General features: G+C 41.2%; 2 protein-coding genes across 5 annotated transcripts; one reads left to right on the top strand and one right to left on the bottom strand.

The window, feature by feature from the left end:
* Positions 1-2,351: 2,351 nt before the first annotated feature.
* LOC147481367 (uncharacterized) lies at positions 2,352-3,224 on the bottom strand. The gene has a single exon (XM_086578911.1). The coding sequence runs from the start codon at positions 3,222-3,224 to the stop codon at positions 2,352-2,354; it is 873 nt and encodes a 290-aa protein (XP_086435037.1).
* A 5,312-nt stretch (positions 3,225-8,536) lies between these two features.
* Positions 8,537-22,917, top strand: LOC147481366 (coumarin 8-geranyltransferase 1b, chloroplastic-like). Of its 4 annotated transcripts, XM_086580421.1 has the most exons (13): positions 8,538-8,716; positions 8,833-8,877; positions 10,174-10,460; positions 10,543-10,626; positions 10,733-10,807; positions 11,624-11,707; positions 13,472-13,561; positions 13,693-13,794; positions 14,853-14,948; positions 20,956-21,027; positions 21,126-21,221; positions 22,293-22,397; positions 22,621-22,917. In XM_086580421.1, exons 1-13 carry the CDS (start codon positions 8,656-8,658, stop codon positions 22,660-22,662), a joined length of 1,239 nt encoding a protein of 412 aa, XP_086436547.1. In that variant the 5' UTR covers positions 8,538-8,655; the 3' UTR covers positions 22,663-22,917. The 4 variants fall into 4 exon arrangements, with proteins under 4 accessions (XP_086436548.1, XP_086436547.1, XP_086436549.1 ...); XM_086580422.1 differs by lacking the exon at positions 14,853-14,948 and having other exon boundaries at positions 8,537-8,716; positions 22,621-22,860; XM_086580423.1 differs by lacking the exons at positions 8,538-8,716; positions 8,833-8,877 and adding an exon at positions 9,967-10,089.
* The last annotated feature ends 8 nt before the right edge of the window (positions 22,918-22,925 follow it).

The raw sequence follows: 22,925 nt of genomic DNA, 5'->3' as shown, positions 1-22,925 counted from the left end.
AGTTGCCACCGAGACCCTTCCCCACTCCCCAGTGCATGAAGAGATTTCCAACCCTGCCGCGGCTACCGAAGAGACCCCTACCGAGATCCTGGAGAACGTTACTACAGCAACCACCACCGTCCCTTCTGAAGTAGTTTCTGATGTCCTACTTGCCACTGACTTCCCCTCCGAGAAGCACTAGAAATACTCTTTGTCTTTCGCACTTTTTGTAATAAGTTACTTTATCTCATCTGGGTCACTGATTGTAGTACATTTGTTCTGTTTATGTTTGAATATTAATCTCTTTCATGTAATGTTTGATTTTGCTTAGCATGTTTGTCATCTCTTTACTTTACTCCAATATAGCCCTTCCCTGTCTCTTTCTCTATGTTTGGCTGTTCCATCAACTGTAAGCCAGCCTCCCTGCTCCACGACTAGTTCCTTGCATTAGTGATAGGCTCGTTCCTCTCGCTGTTTTTGCACTGGTTGAGTATATCTGCGAAGGACTCCAACTCCCCGCTATTTCCCTCCATGTTTAGGCCTCATGCCCCACGTGGTATTAGTATCTCTAATCCGCGAAGGGCTCATCCCGCTCCGCGGACTATATAACTTCAACGAGTCGATTGAGGCAACTCCTCTTGCCCCTGACTCCCTCTAACCTCTTATCAGCGAAGGGCTCCTCCCCTCCGCTGTCTCCCTCCACGCTGGGATTTCATGCCCCATGTGCGACTTGCATCTTTCCCTTCGGAGGGCTCATCCCGCTCCGCAAGTTCTGCAGTCTCAGCCAGTTCCTTGGGTCAACTCCTCTTGCCCCTGGCTTATCTCTAGCCTCGTATCAGCAAATGGCTCATCCCCTCCGCTGTCTCTCTCCACCCTTGGGCTCTATGCTCCACATATTATTCGCGCCTCTCATCCCGCTCCACGGGTTTCATAGCTTCTGAAAGTCATTGGGGCCTCACCTTGCCCCAGGTCCAATTCCAACCTTGTGTCAGCGAAGGTCTCCCCCCCCCCCCCCCGCCGCTGTCTCGTTGGCATTCCATGTCTCATGTTTATTTTGGACCCCTACCTTTATAAACGATGGTATCATCTCAAAAGTGTTGTTGCATTATATATTTATATACAGTCATAGGTTCACGCATTAGATTTCTATTACATTTAGGTGTGAATTTTTTTTAATATTCTCACGTTCCATGACTTCTCTATCAGCTTGTCTTCCTGGGTCCGCAATTTGTAGGTGCCAGCCCCTCCGATATTCACCACCGTATAATGTCCCTCCCAATTCGAACCCAGCTTTCCATCTTTCTTTTTCCTGGTACTAGGTGTCACTCGGCGGAGCACTAGGTCACCCATTTGGAATTGTCTCGGCTTGACCCTCCTGTTGTACTGTCTTTGCAGTCTTCTGTGATACTCTTCCAGCTTTATACCGGCAATGTCTCTTCTCTCATCTACTAAATTCAGATCTGCTACTAAAATTCTCCAGTTTGAGCCCTCCTCCACAGCCTTTGTTCGCGTTGTAGCTGCCACCATCTCCGACGGGATCACGGCCTCCACCCCGTAAGCCAATGAGAATGGGGTCTCTCGGGTTAATGTCCGAGGTGTGGTCTGGTAGGCCCATAGCACATGATTCAGCTCATCGGCCCACGCCCCCTTCTTGTCTTCCAATTTCCTTTTAAGGTTGTTCATGATGATCTTGTTGGATGACTCTGCCTGTCCATTGCCCTCGGGATTGTAAGGGGCCGAGAATCCTTGTCTCACTTTGTAGGCTTATAAGAACCTGGTCACCTTCGCTCCCGTAAATTGAGTCCCATTGTCAACTATGATGGCATACGGCAACCCAAATTTGCAGATGATATTCTCCCATAAAAACTTGATGATTTGCGCTTCCTTCACCTGCTGCAGGAGTACAGCTTCAATCCATTTTGTGAAATAATCCATGGCTGTGAGCATGAATCTCCTTTTGCCACTGGCCATGGGCAGCAGATCCCACTATATCCATTGCCCACATAGCAAAAGGCCAAGGACTTGAGATATTATGAAGGGGTTCAGCGGGGGCAAATATCAATTAGGCAAATCTCTGACACTTGTCACATCTTTTAGCAAATTCCACAGCATCCCTCTTTATGTGGGGCCAGAAATACCCCTGTGTCAGCAATCGATACGCTGTCGTTCTCCCCGCTGAATGGCTCCCGCAATCTCCCTCATGTAACTCTGCCAACACCTCCTGAGATAGTCTCGGACCCAAACATTTTAACAGTGGTCCATTGAAGTTTTTCTAATATAACTCTCCTTCCAGTAGAACGTATCTCCGAGAAGTTTGATCCCATCTCCTTCTTTCCTTTTTATCCGTCACTTCATTTCCTACCAAAAAGTCCTTAATTGGCTCCATCCAACCCTCCTTCTCTTTCGCGACCTGACAAATCTCCATCACATCTTCGGTGCTCGGTTTCTCTAACCTTCCCACGCGATATCGTTCTTTCCTCCGACCCGGGAATTGTGGCTGCCACATATGCCAGGGCATCGGCCTGTCTGTTCTCTCCACGACCCAAATGAAGGAAACGGAGTTTTGTGAATTTTGCAGATCGTTTACGCACCACATCCAAATATCTGGCCATCTTGGGGCATCGGGCGGCGAACCCTCCATTCGCTTGGCACACCACTAAGTTTGAATCAGAATATACTGTCATCTTCTTCACTCCCAAATCTTCGGCCATTCTCAATCCTGCGATCACCGCTTCGTACTCCGCTTCATTGCTGGATGCCGCGAACCCTAGTTTCATGGTTTGCTCTATTCTACTATTATCAGGTGTAACCAACACCACTCCTATGCCATTGCATGCATCGGTAGCCGATCCATCCGTGAATACCCTCCACCCATTCCTCCTATCCCATGGATCTAGGAGGTCTGCCTCACCTTCCCATTCTGGCTCCATAACATTTTCCTCTCCCCACGTAGGATCCTCTGCGGGAAACTCAGCCATCGCCTGTACCTTTTCTGCGGTTCTTATCTGATATTGCATCTCATAGGAACTCAGCATCACTGCCCATTTCAACATTCTACCAGAATTTTCATTCTTCAACGCTTGTCTCAAAGGCAAATTCGTTACCACCACCACTACATGTGTTTCAAAGTAGGGTTTCAGTTTCAGGGTTGAAAAAACTAACGCTAAGGCATACCTCTCAATCCTACTATATCGCGTCTCTGTATCTAACAAAGTCTTGCTCTGAAAATATACCGGCTTCTCCATCTTGTCTACCACCCAAACCAGAACTGAGCTGACTGCATACTCCGTGGCCCCCAAGTACAAATACAGTTTCTCCCGGTCTCGGGCCGTGACAGCAAAGGTGCTTTGCCCAAATATTTTTTCAACTCCTGGAATGCCTCCTCACACTCCGTGGTCCATACGAAATCCGGTGTGCTCCTTAACAGTCGGTACAGCGGTCTGCATTTATCGGATGACTTGGAAATGAATCTGTTCAGGGCCGCGACCCTTCCTGCTAACCGATGTACTTCCTTCACATTCTGCGGAGATGGCATCTCTACCAGGGACCTTATCTGCTCGGGGTTAGCCTTGATCCCTCTATGTGTAACGATATAACCAAAGAACTTTCCCGTAGTCACCCTGAAAGTACACTTCTCAGGGTTCAGCTTCAAGTTGTATTTGCGCAGTATCCCGAAGGTCTCTTTCAACCCATCTATATGTTCCTCTTCCGACATACTTTTCTCCACCATGTCGTCTATATAAATCTCAATTCCCTTCCGAATCTTGCTTTCAAACATTTTCTCCCCCAACCGCTGAAATGTTGCCCCTGCATTTTTCAAACCAAAGGGCATCCTTGTATAGCAATAAGTACTGCCCTCCACCACAAACGATGTCTTCTCCTAATCTAGCCCGTACATCGCGACCTGATTATACCCCATCGATGCGTCCATGAAGGAAAATATCTTGAACCCGGCCGTCCTGTCCACCAACTCATCTACTCGCAACATGGGATAATTGTCCTTCGGGCACTCTAGATTTACATCAGTAAACTCCACGTACATACGTACTTTTCCATTCTTTTTTGGTACTGCGGTAATGTAAGATAACCAGTCCGTGAACTCCACCTCTCGGATTATTCCCGCCCCCTTCAATCTAGCTTAGCGACCTCTTCCCGGATCCCCTCGGCGTATTTTGGCCTAATGTTGTGCATCTTTTGCCTCACAGGTTTGGCGTCCTCTTTCATATGTAAGTGGTGACATGCGAACTCTGGGTCCAACCCAGTAACATCCTCTATAGTCCAAGCGAAGACATCCCTATTATCTGACAAGAACTGTATCAACTTATCCCTCCATTCCTCGGGCAAACTAGATCTTATAGATGTGAACTTCTCCTCTTCCCCTATCCCAATATTCACCAATCCTATCTCATCGATCGTCTTTGCATCCGCCGATGTCCCATCCTCCCTCTCCCTGGAGGTGCACTGTAATTGCTATGCCAGCCTCTTCTTAGAGTTGGAAGTCTCTCCTTCCGATCTGTTGATCAACCGTTTCACGGTTCCCCGATGACTATTCTTGGCAGTTACCTGATCACCATAAACCTCGTACATGCCAATAGGGGTGGGGAACCGTATTATCTGATAATACGTTGATGGGACCGCCTTCATCTCGTGAATCCACCACCTTTCCAAGATTGTATTATATTGCGAAGTCGAATCTACCACCATGAACCGAGCGAAAACTGTCACCGACCCTATTGTCACGGGCAATAATAGTTCCCCCATGGGCTCTGTCATACTTCCATTAAATCTATATAAATTAGTTTGCGAAGGACGCAGCTGCTTAGGATCGACTCCCATTTCCTACAAAGCACCTCTGAACAATAGATCTACTGCACTTCCACAATCAATCAACACCCTTTTCACCATGTAGTTTCTCATTGCCACTGTAATGACCAACGCGTCTTCATGTGGTGAGTCCACTGCCCGTAGGTCCGTGCTGCTAAACACGATTCTATCCTTTTCTGCCGCCTCCACCTCTCTCTGTCGTGGCCTATCTATTCTCTCATTAATTTGCTGGATGCTCGCGGTCCACCGTATCTTGTCTCTGTGAGCGTTATGACTCATAACCTCCCCGCTATAAATCACATTGATGGTTCCTAGTATTCTTCCCTTCGGCAGCCTGCGCTCCTCATTCCCGGTGTCTCTCACAAATTCTCTCATCCTCCCTTTCTCTACCATTCTTTGAACCAACCATTTTAGGGCGTAACAGTCATTCATCTCATGATTCCTTATCTAATGATATGCGCAGAAGGGTTTCTCAGGTATTTCTATTGGCATGTTTCGCGGTCCTTCATACCTTGGCAGACTCTTTATTAAGGGCAAGATCTCACTGAGCAGTTTGTTCAATGGAGTCTATTCCATCTTGCGGTATGGCTTTCTTTCCCTATACTCCCTTCGGATTCCTTCCCGACTTCCCTCTGCTCGCGCTCCGTACCCGCGATATCTCCCACTTTCTTTTTCCGACGTCCCCATTTTCCGGCGTTCCCGTTCCTTCTCCAAAAACAACACGGCCTTCCCTGACCTCTTGGAATCCTTCTGCATAGAGTCTTCATATCTTATATATTTTTCCACTCGTGGATACAGCTCATCTAACGTCGCGATCTCATTCTTGGCTACGGATTAGTGTACTCCTGTACCCGGGCGCAAGCCTCTCTCAAAGGCTATCACCGCTGTCCTCTCATCCAGATTTTCAACTTTCAGTGTCTCTGCCTTGAACCGACACAGAAACTCCCTAACTGATTCCACGGACCTTTGTCGCACATTGAACAGAGCCACGATGTCCACCACCCACTTTTTCTGATGTATGAAGTGATCTATGAACGCCTGCTCCAATTCCTGGAAATTTGATGCTCCCCGCTGGCAATCTGTAGTACCAATCCGACGCCCCTCCTTTAAGGCTAGCCGGGAACATCATACATCGCAGACTATCATACCGAGACTCCTGCCAAAGTGGCATCTGTTGCCTAAAATGATGAATGTGGTCCGTTGGATCTCATTTGCCGTCGTACCTCTCAAACCTCGGCTGGGTAAACCGCTTTGGAACCTCTGAAGCCAATATATATGTCATCTGCTAATGGGTTGCGATTCAACCCCGCCACCACCTGACTGGCTGCCCCCCCCCCCCCCGACGCTCCTTCGCATGTCGCCGGTTTGCCTCCCTATCATTGTCTATCATCTCTTCGACTTGCTCCATTGTCAATCCCGCTACCGAGTTTTCTACTAGGTTCGGTCCGGGCTCCTCCTCGTCTTCAGATCCCTCATTTTCAGACCCCTCGCTTAGCTCTTCCCCAGCCTCCTCCTCCGTCTTCTCTCTTTCTCTTTGCAGGTCATCGTTTTCCTCTCTCAGCCTCTCGATCTCTTCTTGCATTAGGCGTGCTTCTTTCGCTGCTCGCCCTTCTTCTAGCTCTTCCCCCTCCTCAATTACCGCTTCCGACGTCGGCTCATGAACCCTAACCCTCTTTGGCCTACCCACGGCTCTCTTTGGTGCCATTTCTAAGTTCTTTTTCTCTAGTCCCCACAGAGAGTGCCAAATGTATAGACCCTAAAACTCTCTTTTCTCAAACTCCTCTTTTTTATTTCTCTTTTTCTCTCTTTCTCACTGTTCTCTCCCTTTTTCACCCTAGCGGCCTCCTTTTTTTCTCCTCATCTTCTCCTTTTTATATTCTCCCCCTTCTCATCTGGACCGCCCACCTCTCTGTTCATCCTACGACCCTCCAACCGACCGTACACCTGCTGCCCCGTGGACTAGGGTTCCGCAGCCTTGATTCGCTGCTCCTCATTGTCCCGGCTTATGCTGCCTCCTATCCCCTACAATGTAGACTTAGTCCAATCTTACTACATCGTGCCACTACACCCTATTTTTACAAAATTAAGAAAAACCTCCCTTCCGTCACTGAAATTATACAATTAGCCCCCTAACGTTTTTATAACACTTTTTGAATTAGCATTAGAATCCATAGAAATCAGGCTACCTATCGGTCTTGAGGGACGGATTTGAAGAGTTAAAAAAAACAATTCGTAGCATACTTGTTACTTTTAATAACATTCTCGTTTTAAATAACAAGTCATATAAGATGAATTCAAATTATTTTTCAAGTATAGTAATTGAATTATTTTTTATTAGGTGAGTGCCACTTTTTGCTATTAACAAAAGTGCATTGCCGTACAGTTTGGTTTTGAAAGGTTTTTTTTTTTTTTTTTTTTTTAAAAATATTTAAAGGGTTAAGGCATACCCACACCGATTATATTGAAGGACCCTAGCCCGAAGGCTTACATTGCCCAAAGGCTCATCAACCCCGAAGGCTTTTGTAGATGCTCCATTTTGTGTAGGGGTGGAACTCGGGCGGCGTTGGGTAGGGTTGAGACCTAACTCCAGCCCAACCCAAGTTTCAAATGCTTAAATATTCAGCCCAAGCCCTAGCCCAACCAAAATTGCAATCTTCTAATGGAATCAAATGGATTTGATTATTTGAATTGGAAACTAGCCTGATTGATTCAATTATTCTCTCTAAAATAGATGTTCTCAACCTTATTTTTGACAAGAATAGAAAGAATAGAAGATATACGTACATAAGTGCACACGGGCTCGAGTTTTCGGTTATTTCATATTCTAACCCGAACCCAATCCGAAACTGAGTCGGATTTTGATTTTACAAGACCAAACCTAAACCACGAATCTGAAATGTTAGCCCAAGACTAACAAAAGTCGGGTTTTAGCCCATCGGGCTTAGGGTAACCAGACCCAAGTTCCACCCCTAATTTTGTGTAGACCCAACCGCCTCCACATTATCTATGAATACTTGTTTACGCTCTTTGGTCCACCTATCGTAGCAACACCCTATCACTAGCCCGAAAACTCACCTGGCCCAAAGGCCCATCACATAATTACACAAAAAAGAAATCTCTCTCCCATGAGAAGAGGGGCCGGTACACAACTAATTGAGCTATTTGTTTATTTATATGGTATTAGTGTGCCTAATGGCTTTCCATCCATATATTTATTCTTAATATGTTTTTAGAGATTTTTAAATGTAGCTAGGTCAATGGTATAGCGAAACAAAACTCATAGCAAAGTACTCCAGTCTTCTCAGATTAACACCACCGAAGAATGGATTCATACTTTGAACTTACTAATAATTTTATCGTAGCAACTTGGATCAAGCTTTGCAGAAATGGCTAATTGCTTTATGCGGCCATCCCCTAGTATTTTTTGTAAGCTCCATTTTACATGCAAGTGGAACATAATGGCTGATGCCGCTGGTCACTATCCCACTTGGGTGAATGAGTACATTTTGGATCTGTCCTTTTTCCACGCAAGTCGATCAATTGCTAAAAATGGCCGGTTGGTGTATTTTGTATTGGCCCACTAGCTCCGAATCAGTACAATTTAAGTGGACTTATTGCTCATTGGTTAGAAATGTATTTTTTTTTATGGTTGCTTCCCGTACTTTCGTACGTTTATTAAGACGTTGTAGTGTACATGTTGAACATAATATACTAATTAACGATAGGTTTTAATTCTTCTAGCAGCACACGTTTTTTGTGATAATCTTCTAGCAGCACACTATAAATGGCCAAATGCGTCTCTTTTGTAGTAACATATAGCTTTTGCAAGTTTGCAAAGGAGCATAAGTGTCCATGGTAATGAGTTCCATCTTTGTCCAAACCCCTTTTGCGGTCAGTAAGAATTCTCAGCAAGGTATAATATTCACTTTCTTTATTTTGGCTGCATTCCATTTGAGTGCGTTTTTGTTGCTATGTAGGAGGAGTTATGGTCATTGTAGTATTTTCCAACGATTTTTTTGCATTCTACAGTTACTCCATGGAAAACAACACGAAGAATCGATATCCAAGTGGCAGGTGAACCAACCGAGTTAGCTTTTTTATGTTCCATTTTAGCTTCTATTACTGTTGTACTATAATTAGTCCTCCTTATCCCAAAAAAGAAAGGAAAAAAAACCTGTTTATTCTCTTCTACTTCACTTACTTCTTCTCATTTTGACTCAAAAAATGCACTCATTAACGCAAGTATAGTATACACTAGGTGATCCAGAATTTTGTTTAACAGAGCATAAATTTAAAACTTAGTTAAAAACCTGATTATAGTAATTATGAAAAAATACACATTTAAGTATAGAGACGGACAGACAAGACAAAGGCCTTTTGTAATTTGATATTTATTTTCCGACCGCTATTGTTTTTATCTTTTTCCTTTGTTTTTTCAGCTGCTATGTTACGTGAATAAGCCATCATCTTTATGTTGGAGTTAAATGCATATATAGTTATTTGAGTTCCGGTTACTCTATAACCGGGTACAGGTACCGTGTTATTTCACTGTTAAAACTGTGTTAAGATACAACACACGAAATTCGAAGCCGAGACCTGTATTTCGAAGTAAATATGTGTATTTCGAGACGATCCAACGGTTAAATAACACGGTTACATAGATTAAACTCTCTATACCCGGTTATAGAGGAACCGGACCCGGCTCTAGTTATTTTAATTTGCATTACCCGAACGGTCGACTTTGCTTTGAAAGTTCAAAAAACCGTGGTTGCATGTATATTTATTTATTTTCTGAAAAAGCTTTGCACACTGTCTCGTCTGCATTGCAACTTTGCAGTTAGGCGGTCTGTTTTGCAATTTGGAGGCATTGAGCTTGCTCGCTCGAACTGAAAGAAGCATCCCTGCTACTTGGTCAACCTGCTTGTCCCGTAATTAATAAGTTAACGTATATTTTTAATATTTAAGTCATGAGTTCATGACTATGGGTTTTGACTCGTTCTCTGAAAATAAAATAGTATTACTTTGCACATACATGCAGTGATATAATCCGGGCAGTGATATAAGATCGAGTCCACTAGGTGACCAAAGCTCAATAGGGAACAAATAATTAAGGGCTAATTACATTATGTTATCCTGGAAACACTGTCACATAAGTCATAACTACAAGAATCTATAATAACCAGCACCAAACTAATTAATTTAACACTGACATATTTCCGTAAACTAAATCAGATCAAGGCGCCTAAATCATTATTGAACGTTTGTAATGTTGTACTGGCTCATCTGGTGCTTGTGTTTACAGGATATATCTTACTTTTTTCTACATGTATTCAAGTTTACACTGATAAATGATTTCTTAATTTTGTTTAGGTCGTGATATACCGAACCAAGTTCCAAGAAATATGAAGGTTAATAGTTTTAAACTACGCAATACAAAAAGTTTCTTGACTTCCATCGATAGTCTTGGTACCGTTGAGAAACCATTCTCCAAATACAGAAGCTTAGATGAGAAACACAGTAATTCTGCTGCAACAATACCGGAGCATGAGGCTGCCATAATACCCGAGGAAGAGCACCCATTTTCTTTTCAGAATAGTATTACTAAGAAATTTGATCTACTCCAAAGGTTTTGTCGTCCTTTAGCAATTGTAGGCACGGTAGGTCTCAAGCTTGCACGCTTTTTAATATTAAATTCTTTACACTCTTTCCTCAATGTTAAAAGTTTTATCGTACTATTAGGCCGTTGGTACATCATCAATTGCTCTCCTTCCTTTGGAAACAATATCTGAAATATCTCCAAGACTTATTATTGGAGTACTACAGGTAATTGTTGTTTGCCTGTTTTTCTTCATTTTGTTTTCCTTGAAAACTAGAAAGTGAAGTTATGTTCATCTGGAAGAAATTGATAATGTATATAAGCGGTATGCAGGTAGCGGCGTCAGTGGGTCTGATGGACGCATATATGAATGGAATAAATCAATTGTTCGATTTTGGAATCGATAAGGTATATAAATAATTTTCATCAAGATGAGTTAAGTGTTAATAATTTGTGGATATGATCTACTAATAATTTATAGCATCTCTACAAAATTTTGTTTTAGTTAGAAATCTCTAACCTAATTAAAAATCGATCTCAATTTTGATTTTTTTTAAACAGTTCAGTTTTTTCGATTTTACAATTATCTTTTAACATATTTAAACATTATCAAATTAGCTGAATTTTTTTAAAAGTTATCTTTATGGTTAATTGAACACATCCACAAAAAACTAGATTATAATTCACGTTGTAGGTAAAGTTGTAGGTAAAGTTGTGGGACATAGTATAAACTAAATATATATATATATATAGGGGTGGGGGCTACCTTGACATCTTATTTTGACACCTTATCTTAACATCCAAAACCTAAAAGTGAATTTGCACATTAAGACTGATTTTTGATAGAAAAGGTCTTCCTACCATGAATAGAATCTCCACCAAAACTCGTCTCAATTAGATATGTCTAACTTTATTATAAAGAGTGTTAAAATTGTGAACTGTTAGATAAATATCAAACTTAAACACAACTTTTGGCAAAGTTAGACATGTTCAAATGTATTGATATTTTGTGGAGATGATCTTTATTATATGGAGAACATATTCCCAGAAAATCAGTCCTTAATTGGTTATGTAAGTTGTGGATGTCAAGATAAGATATTAAAATAAGATGTCAAAGTAGCTTGACCCATTTATATATATGGGTAGATTAGTAGATACTTATCTTTATGTTTGGTCAAACATCATTTTTTTTTTTTTTATTCATATTTGTTCATTTCTTTTTAGGTGAACAAGCCGTATCTACCCCTTGTCTCGGGAGAAATGTCATTGCAAACTGGGGCAGCCATTGTAGCCATCACAAGCTTTATCGTGTGTTCAATTTCTGTTCCCAATTCTTAATGCATCATTTTTTTTTACTAAAATTCCCACAAAAACTTTTACACTTACGAAACTGGACTTGTACAATACGAATTTCTAAATATTGCAAATTTGCAATTAAAACAATGTTACATATAGCCTCCTACAAATTATACTAGTCGAGATATCAACCCTTTCTCATTTACTCCCCCTCCCAACTATGTTCAAACAATTTAAGACAGGCGCGGTATTGGCACCCCCATAAATAGGACTAGTACCATTTTGACAAAAAGTAAAATAATAATAATTATTCTTTATATGTCGTTTTACACCCCACATGTCTATAGTTCTACGATAAGCAGTTGCCGCGAGATCTCATATCTCACGGCAGGCAGTTGCCACGAGATTGCACAATCCACGGCATCAGATTTTTCACTTTAAATTTTGCGTATTGAACACACATGACATATGGTACCTCATTTTCTTCTTTAAAGTTTCTTTATACACTCTAAGAACAATATCAAAACTATGACAAAAAAAATGTTCAATCGAGTCGTAATTTTGCTATCTCGCAGCAAATATTTTCATATGCTATAAGAAATTTTTGTGATCAAATTAATGAAGGAGAGTTTTGATAATTAACACAAGCAAATACTCTATTTTAGTAAACAAAATCATCTCACGGCAACTAAACTTTTTTATGATGGCTATTAAAAAAAAGAATACACAGCAACTCGATGACGTAGATTGTGCGATCCCGCAGCAGCTGCTTGCCGTTGTTTTTTTTGTGTATTTAATGGAGGGATGCTAGTACCTTTGAATTGGTCAAAGGAGCGTTAGTCCCATTTATAGGAGTATCAATACCGCGGCCAACCCTTTAAGACAATCAATCTATTTTTTTCATGCATGTTTTTCTAAACTAAAAAAGCAGAAAAGTCGCCCTGCTTACATGCCAAGAAAACTTGGGCTAAAAAGTAATCTTTTTATTTTTAGGGTTAACTTGTATAACCTCCTTACTAGATGAGCCAATTAGGAATTCTCCCAACTAGATGCGGAAATTAGGGTCTCCTCCCTCTCCAAGTTGACTTTTTTTTTGTGTGTACTTAGAGAGAAAGACCCTAATTTCCTCATCTAGTTGGGGGCAATCCTAATTGGCTCATTAGGGGTAATACTAGTTAACCCAATTATTTTATATTTTTATCACTAATCTTTTTTTATGAAATATTATAATACAGAACGTTACATATTTCAAACTTGCCAGCTTCCCCAATTCCAATAGATCTTTGGTAATGAACATGCTTGGAAATCAGATATTATAGGACAAAATGTGCTTGCTAGGAAATTGGGTTGGGTAGAATGTGCACACTATGTATTTTCAACTTCCATCTCCCTGAGTCCCATCTTTCCCCTACCCCACCCTTAGCATTTTTTTTTAAAAAATATTTAAGATTAATCCAGACCCACACTGGTTACATTGAAGGACTCTAATCCAAAGGCACATCAACTCCAAAAGAACACTAGCATGAAAACTTACATTGTCCAAAAGGAGTCCTTAGCCATTATTGAATATATGAGATGGTATTCTTGAAATTCTTTGGCAACAATTTCCAGAAATTCAGCGACATTATTTATTATTATCGCTAAATACCCAGTTTCTTGTGGTTATACACTAGGAAAAAAGTAATTTTAATAACATACTTAAAACTTTTGCTATTACCTTCGTCCAGGACAACTTGAAGTTTCTTATTATATTTAGTTATTGTCACAATTTTGTAGGCTATTGTTATGGGGATAATGATTCAGTCTCCACCATTGTTAAGTGTAATTCTGTTCTTCTTCTTCTTTGGAGGTGCATATTCAATCAATGTACGTTATCAAACTCATTTCATTTACGTATTAATGTGCAAGCCATAAAGCTAAGGTTTCATGGTATATATATGTATGGCTTTCTTGAAATGCATTCACCACTTCACATAATTTTTTTCCCTTTCAATCAGCTTCCTTTCCTCAGGTGGAAGAACAATGCATTTCTCGCTGCTAGTTGCATCATGTTCCTGAAAGGACTTGTTTTTCAAATCGGAATTTTCGTGCACATCCAGGTTCTCACATATGTTATATGTATATCTTAAGTTATATGCAAGTGTAGCTAAACTTTATGTTTTTTTCTCTAGAGTACTTTAAAACTTCCCCAACCGCACACCATACAAGAGGAATTAAGGACTGAACGGAACTCCTTTGAACATTTTGAACGTAGCGAAAAAGACGCGAATTGAATATTTAGAACTGTTAGAAACATTTGCTCATTAAAAAAACTTTTGGAAGTGCGCCTAGCCCAGTAAGGGTATGGCCCAAGGTGGGGTACGGTCTATTGGAAAGACACACCGTGGGTGGTGACGTACGGTTAGTTGTGCCATTGTTTGGTCCCACGTTGCTTAGAAAGTTTTCCTAGATCCTAGATACACGTAATTAAGTGTCAAATCATTACAAGGAGGATTTTTACTAGTAGTTGAGCATTTGGTTGGAAATCTCTGTAGTTCAGCCTGCTCGAACAGTGCTCGAGCAGTAATAGACTAATAGTATTAGAACTAGTGACCAACTAAGAAGTCACTTGGTACATAAATTTATAAGAGGCAGCTCTGCAGTGGCTAAATAGTGACGGTATCAATGTGACAGGATGTGGGATACGGTAACATCTTTAACCTCTAAAGAGGGGTCAGATTACTATGTCCTAAATCTTGAAGTTGAAAAAAAAAATTGACAAGGCAGGAAATTAAACTTCTGAGAGCTGGGACTTTGTGAGGATAATCTCCAATGGCAGTGTCATGCTACAAATATGAGCTCTTATCTCTTTTCCACGTTGGTCCATGACCATTTTCTGTACCATAATGACCGGAGACAATTCCAAACAATGCGAGCTAGAAAACTTGAGGTTGCAAGAATTACACAGATTAATGATTAAAAAGTAAGATTCAACTATAGTCCCGTTAGATAATTTGGTGATTCATTTTATTTGGTGGATAATTCAGCTATGAAAGTTTTGTCCCGGTAGATAATTTGGTGATATACAATAGTTGTTTATCAATGACATTGTTGTTCATCTGACTTGTTTACTGAACTTCGGAAACGTGTGTAACTGCTCTGCTGATTTTGATTTCAGAAATATGTACTCGGGAAGCCTATAGCTTTCACAAGATCATTGGTTTTTGCCGCAACGTTCATGTCCATGTTCAGTGTTGCACTTGCAATACTGAAGGTAATGCACTTGTTAAATACTTAAATTTAGACAATTTATCACTAACAAAATATTGTTTGGAATCCAAGATTAACAATTTTATGTGCGTATCACTCAATATTAAACTGAAAGCCTGGCATAAATTGTGTGTTGAGCTGTGGAACCGTCGAGCGTATGAAGCTCCGGTATCTCACCAGCAAGCTTTAGAGTTCTGAAACTTTTCGGAATTTCGACGATTTGTCGATATTTCGGCCCCAAACCTTTTCTCCCCTTTTTTTCTATGTACACCTATATAAAGGAAATAGATTAGGGTTTTGAGACAACTTTGAGAGATTCATTTCTTGGGTATTGTGGGAGCTCTATTGAGCTAGGGTTTGAGTGAGGCCTCTTATTCTTGATTCTTGATACCTCTTGTAAACTCTCCAATCTTTGCTATAAAGGAAACTTGGCTCTTGTGTGGATGTAGGTAACATTTACCGAACCACCTAAATCTTTGTGTCTCTTTGCATATTTACTTCCTTATTTATTGTTTGCTTGCTATGGGTGATGATAAATTAGTGGCTTTGCTTGTTTGAGTTTGTTGTGATAACTACCAAAGTCTTGGGTGGGTGATTTCCTTGGTGTGAGCTCCAAGTTGAAATCATTTGGGATAGAAAGTAACTAGATTGAGGTGTGACTTTCTAGTGAAATCTCCCAACAAGTGGTATCGAGCTTCTGAGGTGAATGAGAATTCTGGGTGTGTGAGGAAAAGACTTCACCTTTAGCATTGGAGGCTAGGTGTTTGAGGAAATTCCTCCGAGAGGTTCTCCAATTGTTGGTTTTGATTCAAGAAAAGTCATGACGACCGACAAAGAAAGCTACAGATATAGAAGTTTGATGGAACAAACTTTGGCTATTGGAAGATGCAAATTGAGGGCGTTCTCTATCAAAAGGATTTGATGGAAATGTTGATAAGTGAGAAGCCCGAGGAGATTCCGCAAGACAAAATGGGATTTGCAAGATAGAAAGGCCTTGGCCACAATCCGATTGAGTCTTTTCGAAGTCGGTAGCCTTCAATATTAAGGCGAGAAGACAGCCGAAGTCTCTCATGGAGGCACTTACTACGATGTATGAACAACCCCGACGCCAACAAAGTCTATTTGATCACCAAGCTATTTAGTATGAGAATGTCGGAGGGGACATCCTCAAGGATCACTTAAATGAATTCAACCAAACTAAGGACCAATTGGAGTCGGTTGAGATTACATTTAGTGATGAGGTGCTAGCTTTGGCGATACTTGGACAAATGCCTCCAAGTTGGAAGGCTACGATTCTGCGGCTATTAGGGGCTCTCTGGGGAATGACCAAGTTGAAGTTTGAGCACGTTGTTAGTATGGTACTAACCGAGGAAATCGGAGAGACAGATTGTCCTTCATCTTCGGGTCAACTTCGGGTCGGCATTGAGCACCGAAAGTAGGGGAGAAATTCAAACAGAGGAATCGTGGTAGAAGAAGAAGTGGAGGGAGATCGAAATCTCAAGCCCCCAATTACAAAGCGTTGAACACAAACCTCGAGACATAAGTGAAGTGGTGTGCTATAATTGTGGTAGGCCTGGCCACTATAGCCCCAATTGTCCGGCACCAAGAAACAACAACAACATTAATAAGAACAAGAAAAAGAATCAAGAAGCTAATGTTGTTGAGATGGTAGATGACGCTTTGATATGTTCGATGGAGCACAAGAAGGAGTCTTGGGTACTTGATTCCGGCGCATCTTTCCATGCTACCTCACATCGAGAGTTCCTTGAGAATTACACCGGTGACCTTTTGGAACGGTCTTTCTCGGTGATGACCAACCTTGTGACATTGTCGGCAAGGGTGACGTGCATGTCAAGATGAATGGCTCGTCATGGTTATTGAGGGACGTCAGACACGTTCCGGATTTGAGGAAGAATTTGATTTCTGTGGGGCAATTGGCAAGTGAAGGATTTGTTACAGTCTTCACCGGTGATACTTGGAAGGTCTCGAAGGGGTTCATTGATTGTTGCAAATGGTAAGAAAAAGATGGTACTTCTACATGACTGCACATGGTTGTGAGTCGATTGTCGTGGCACATGGCAAAAGGATCCGGAATGTTTGGCACCGCAGACTTGGTCACATGAGTGAGAAAGGAATGAAAATCCTTCACTCTTCTGGTAAACTCCCAAAGTTACAAATCGGTTGAAATTGACTTCCGGAGAACTGTGTATTTGGAAAGCGTAGCGGGTGAGTTTTCAGAGAATGGGTCAGACTCAGAAAGCAAGAAGGCTTGAGTTGATTCATACAAATGTCTGGGGGCCAGCTAATGTCTCTTCACTTGGCGGAAAGTCATATTTTGTGACTTTCATTGATGACCATACTAGGAAGGTGTGGGTCTATTTCTTGAGACACAAGTCAGAAGTATTTGAAGTATTCAAGACTTGGAAGGCCATGGTTGAGAATGAGACAAGCTTGAAAGTAAAGAAGCTGAGATCCGACAACGGTGGAGAGTATGAGGATTCAGGTTTTAAGAAGTACTGTGCTGACAATGGCATCAAGATGGAAAAGACTTTGCCAGGGACACCTCAGCAGAATGGGGTTGCAGAGCGGATGAATAGAACACTGACAGAGAGAGCTAGGTGTATGCGTACACTAGCAGGCTTGCCCAAGCAGTTTTGGGCAGAAAGTGTTAGCACAGCAGCTTACCTGATCAATAGAGGACCATCAGTACCTTTGGATTTTAAGATTCCAGAGGAAGTGTGGAGCGGGAAGGATGTGAACCTTTCCCATTTGAAGGTGTTTGGTTGTGTGTCCTATGTCCACATTAGTGACCAAGCTAGAAGCAAGCTTGATGCTAAGTCACTAAAGTGCACCTTCATCGGCTATGGCGGTGATGATTTTGGGTATCGCTTTTGGGATGATCAAAATCGGAAAATCATTCGTAGTAGAGATGTTGTGTTTAATGAGAAGGTGATGTACAAGGATAGAGATGAAGCACAAACCAAGGAATCGGGTACGAGAGCGCCACAGTATGTTGAGTTGGAAGACTTCGATGTAAGTCGTGGTATAGTGGGAGCCCCACAGTCAGAGGATGACAGTAGTAGTGACTCAGAGAATAATGATGATACTACACCACCGAGTCCATCTCCACCTCATGCCCCAAGGAAGACATCCAGGCCACATGTACCGAGTACGAGATATCCACCCTCCACCTATGTGAATTACTTGCTACTTACTGATGGTGGCGAGCCTCAATGCTATGATGAAGCATTAGAGGTGAGTGATGCAAGCAAGTGGGAGCTTGCTATGCAAGATGAGATGAAGTCCCTCATCTCTAGTGGCATGGGGAGTTAGCCAAACTACCCATGGGCAAGAAGGCTCTACGAACAAATGGGTGTTTAGAGTCAAAGAAGAACATGATGGTTCCCAGAGATACAAAGCGAGGCTAGTAGTCAAGGGTTTTCAGCAGAAAGCAGGCGTTGACTTCACAGAGATATTCTCCCCAGTGGTGAAACTGAATACTATTCGGTCAGTGTTGAGTATTGTTGCAGCAGAAGATTTGTATCTTGGCGGTTGGATGTTAAAACCGCCTTCCTCCATGGTGACCTAGTTGAGGAAATTTACATGCAAAGAACCGGAGGGTTTCATCAAGAAGGGTAAAGAAAAATGGTATCTGAGGCTCGAAAAAGCTTGTATGGTTTGAAAGCAAGCCCCTAGGGCAGTGGGTACGAGGAAGTTTGATAACTTCATGCAAGGAAATGGCTACTATAAGTGCAACGGCCCACCATTGTTGCTACTTCAAGAGGTTCGACTCGACTTTCGCCATCCCGTTGCTATATGTTGATGATATGTTAGTAGCAAGTTCGATATGTCGAAATTGGGAGATTGAAAAGAAGTTAGCAAGTGAGTTCTCTATGAAGGACTTGGGTGCAGCCAAACAGATTCTAGGGATGAGGATCGAAAGAGATAGGCGTAAAGGTATTCGAGTTGTCTCAGTGAGTATATTGAGAAGGTATTGAAGAGGTTCAACATGGGTAGTCTTGAAACCGGTTTGCACACCTTTGGCAAATCCACTTCAAGTTGTCCAAGGAACACTCTCCCAAGATCGTTGAGGAAAGAAACTTCATGGCTAGGTACCATACCCTCTGCCATTGGAAGTCTTATGTATGCCATGGTTTGCACGCGTCGGATATAGCCCAAGCGATTAAATTTTTCCGATGGATTTATGTCTAATCGGCAAGCAACATTGGGAAGCCGTGAAGTGGATATTGAGATATCCGAGAGGTACTACGAGAGAAATGCCTATGTTATGGAAGGGTGTTGTTGAACCCGCAAGGGTATGTGGATGCCGATTTTTGCAGAGAAGTAGATCGCAGGAAAGAAGCACTCTTGGTTATGTCTTTACACTAGGTGCTACTGGGGTGAGATGAGTTGGATTTCGCCATGAAAGATTGTTGCTTTGTCTACCACAGAAGCAGAGTACGTGGCCGTTACAGAGGCAAGCAAAGAGATGATCTGGTTACAGGGATTGATGAAAGAGCTTGGGATGAAGCAAGAGAGAAGTGTGTTACACAGTGACAGTCAGAGTGCTATACATCTTGCTAAGAATTCCGCCTTTCATTCTAGGACCAAGCACATTGGTCTCCGGTATCATTTTATCCGATCTCTGTTAGAGGATGAGGTTTTGGCACTTGAGAAGATCCAAGGGAGTGAGAATCCGGCGGATATGTTGACCAAGACCGTGCCTACTGAGAAGTTGAAGTTGTGTTCAACTTCGGTGGGTCTTCTTGCTTGAAGACCATGATAGATGAGCCGAGTGTTTCTTTAGTAAATTGGAATTGGATGGAGTTGTTACAATTGAGATGTGATGTGCATGTAGAATCTCGAAGGTTCCAAGTGGGAGATTGTTGAGCTGTGGAACCGTCGAGCGTATGAAGCTCCGGTATCTCACCAGCAAGCTTTAGAGTTCTGAAACTTTTCGGAATTTCGACGATTTGTCGATATTTCGGCCCCAAACCTTTTCTCCCCTTTTTTTTCTATGTACACCTATATAAAGGAAATAGATTAGGGTTTTGAGACAACTTTGAGAGATTCATTTCTTGGGTATTGTGGGAGCTCTATTGAGCTAGGGTTTGAGTGAGGCCTCTTGTTCTTGATTCTTGATACCTCTTGTAAACTCTACAATCTTTGCTATAAAGGAAACTTGGCTCTTGTGTGGATGTAGGTAACATTTACCGAACCACCTAAATCTTTGTGTCTCTTTGCATATTTACTTCCTTATTTATTGTTTGCTTGCTATGGGTGATGATAAATTAGTGGCTTTGCTTGTTTGAGTTTGTTGTGATAACTACCAAAGTCTTGGGTGGGTGATTTCCTTGGTGTGAGCTCCAAGTTGAAATCATTTGGGATAGAAAGTAACTAGATTGAGGTGTGACTTTCTAGTGAAATCTCCCAACATTGTGAAGCAACAAACAAACTCGAAACAAAATGCCATTTGGATTCTCTTATGTGATTTTTTTTTTTTTTTTATTAGTAAGCAAAAATTTGTATTGATGAAAGGTGGTGGGGGGAGTACATGAAGAGTTATTTACAGTCTACGCACACAACAGTAGCACTATAAGAACTTAACAAAACCTATAATAAACATGTTTTGGAACCTCCCATTTGGTTATCCGGTTTTACACTAAAAATAACTTGATCATTGTCTTGCAAACTTTGACCAAGTACTTCTGTGAAAACTCTGTTCTAGTGCACCAACAATTTTTACAGGTCTTGCAAACTTAATACCAACAAAAAAGCCAGGAACCTAAACTTCTAAATTTATTTAATTTTCTAGAAAAATAAAAACTCATAAGAAAACCAAATTCTATAATGTTTAAATTTTGGTTAAATAGTAAAAATCTTATTAAATGGCAACTTCGGACATTTTGTTACCCTATATCTGTAGAGAATATACGTCACAATTATACTTTTGTGAGTTACTATCAATCTTCTTAAAAACAAATATATTTCAATTTTCATTTGAACTTTAGGATATACCTGATCATGACGGAGATAAAGCTTTTGGAGTGAAAAGCTTGGCCATTCTCTTAGGCAAAGAATGGGTATGTATGTGACAATCTTTCTAGTTCCGGCAACTCCGATCCTTGTAGATGTTCACACGTTAGTTTAAGTTTCCACCTTTTGTTTCTTTATTGAACAGGCTTTTTGGCTTGGCACTTTCTTAATTATGATGGCATATGGTGCTGCTATTGTGACTGGGGCATCAACAACATTCTTGTACAGTAAGCTTGTGACGGTAAGTGTCCTGAATAAAGCATTAAGCATCCTAATTACGTTTTGTCCATGGTTGAGTCCTTGGCTGTTTTTAAATGGTTGTATTTGTGTCCCCTGCAAATATTGGAAATTTTGTCACATACCTGATTGCTTATTAAAGAACACGGTAAAACTTCGCACTTTTACAATGGCAGCAAAGACATTCAGTGGATTTGCATCCTTAGTAGGATTTTGGATGTGATATTACGACCAAGTACACAAGACCACAACTCAACCCCGGCCCGTTTCAGCTCACATCCCTATCAGACTTATCAGTAGAACCATCGGTTGTAGATTATTTAATAACTCCTCAAGGGAGAACAGAAATGGATGTTATTGTTTCTCTATCTAAGAAACAGTGCTAAAGAAATTGGCTTCGCAAGAATGTTGGAGAGAGAATAACAATGGTAGAGCGACAATGGCAGCCAGTCGAATTAATTAGAGAAAAACTAGTTGTGTGCCATTCCATATATACATTTGATTAACAAATTTTGAAGCCGTAGAAAAAAGTGAGTTAACAACAAAGCAGTGTGTTCATACACGGGATTAGGCCATTTAATATATGAAACGTCTTTTTTTCTGAACTGGAAATTCAGCTGGCTGCATGAGTTGTAGTTAATGTAAAGCACTTACTAAAACTCCTGTTATTCACTTACATTAGTGAAAGACTGATAGGTTCACCACTTGACCTTCAAAGTTTGGATTTAGCTACACGGAGCCTACACCTAATTACGTAATTGGGTTTCCTCCTTCTTTGATACAAAAGCGTATGTAATATTCAAGCTGAAGAATAACCTTGAAGTCTTGAACAACCAACTCCAAGCACGTTTTAAAGTGACGGAGGATGTCCTTTAAAGTAGCACCTGCCAGTACCAGCAGGTCCCTGGGTTTCCCAGGTAGTGCAGTCTCCTTTTGTTTTGGGCCCCTTAACTGACATTGTACATTTATCATATATGTATAGAGGTGTGCCTGACGCCCTGACCCTTAGGAGCCATTCGGTTTTCAGTAAGCCTTCTGGTCTGATTCTGATGGTTTGATACTTCGTTTGCTGTAGGTGTTGGGGCACGGCGCTCTTGCTTCCATATTTTGGCTTCGTGCTAGATCGATTGACCTTTCCGATGATAAGTCCACGCACGCATTTTTTGTGTTTGCTGGCAAAGTAAGTCATTTCTTTCTAAATAAGGAAAACAATTTAGTTCTCTGTTCACCCCAAATCTTTAAGAATGTTGGCTTTGCAGCAATAACAATATATAGAGTGTATTAAATAGTTACAAGAATCATCTCCATATATTATAAAGAATAGAACGCGTGAGAACTGAGAAGCACTTGCACACGCACACGAGAATATACTAATATTGTGTGAACTGATGTGTTACATGCAGCTATATTTCGCTGAATATTTTCTTATTCCATTTGTGCGATGACGGATGAGGACAAAGCTTAATGACGAGGTACAATGAGATTCCGTTAACATAAGAACTCAACATACATGTATTCTCTGTTGTAAAGTCATAAATTTACTTGACGACGCGTAGGCTTGTTTGTAAAGTTAAAAATTGTGAGTAAGTAAAAAATTGACATCCATCGTTGCCAAAATAATTAAATCCTAGAGTCATTATACTCTTGAGGCATGTACTTATGGAATCGTAAACATGATATAACAGTATAGTTTGGAAGCATGTTGTGT

The sequence above is a fragment of the Coptis chinensis genome, chromosome 8 (genome assembly GCF_015680905.1).
Source record: "Coptis chinensis isolate HL-2020 chromosome 8, ASM1568090v1, whole genome shotgun sequence".
NCBI classification, from domain to species: Eukaryota; Viridiplantae; Streptophyta; class Magnoliopsida; order Ranunculales; family Ranunculaceae; genus Coptis; species Coptis chinensis.
The sequence above is the reverse complement of the archived record's forward strand: the minus strand, read 5'-3'. Positions and strand labels throughout refer to the sequence as shown.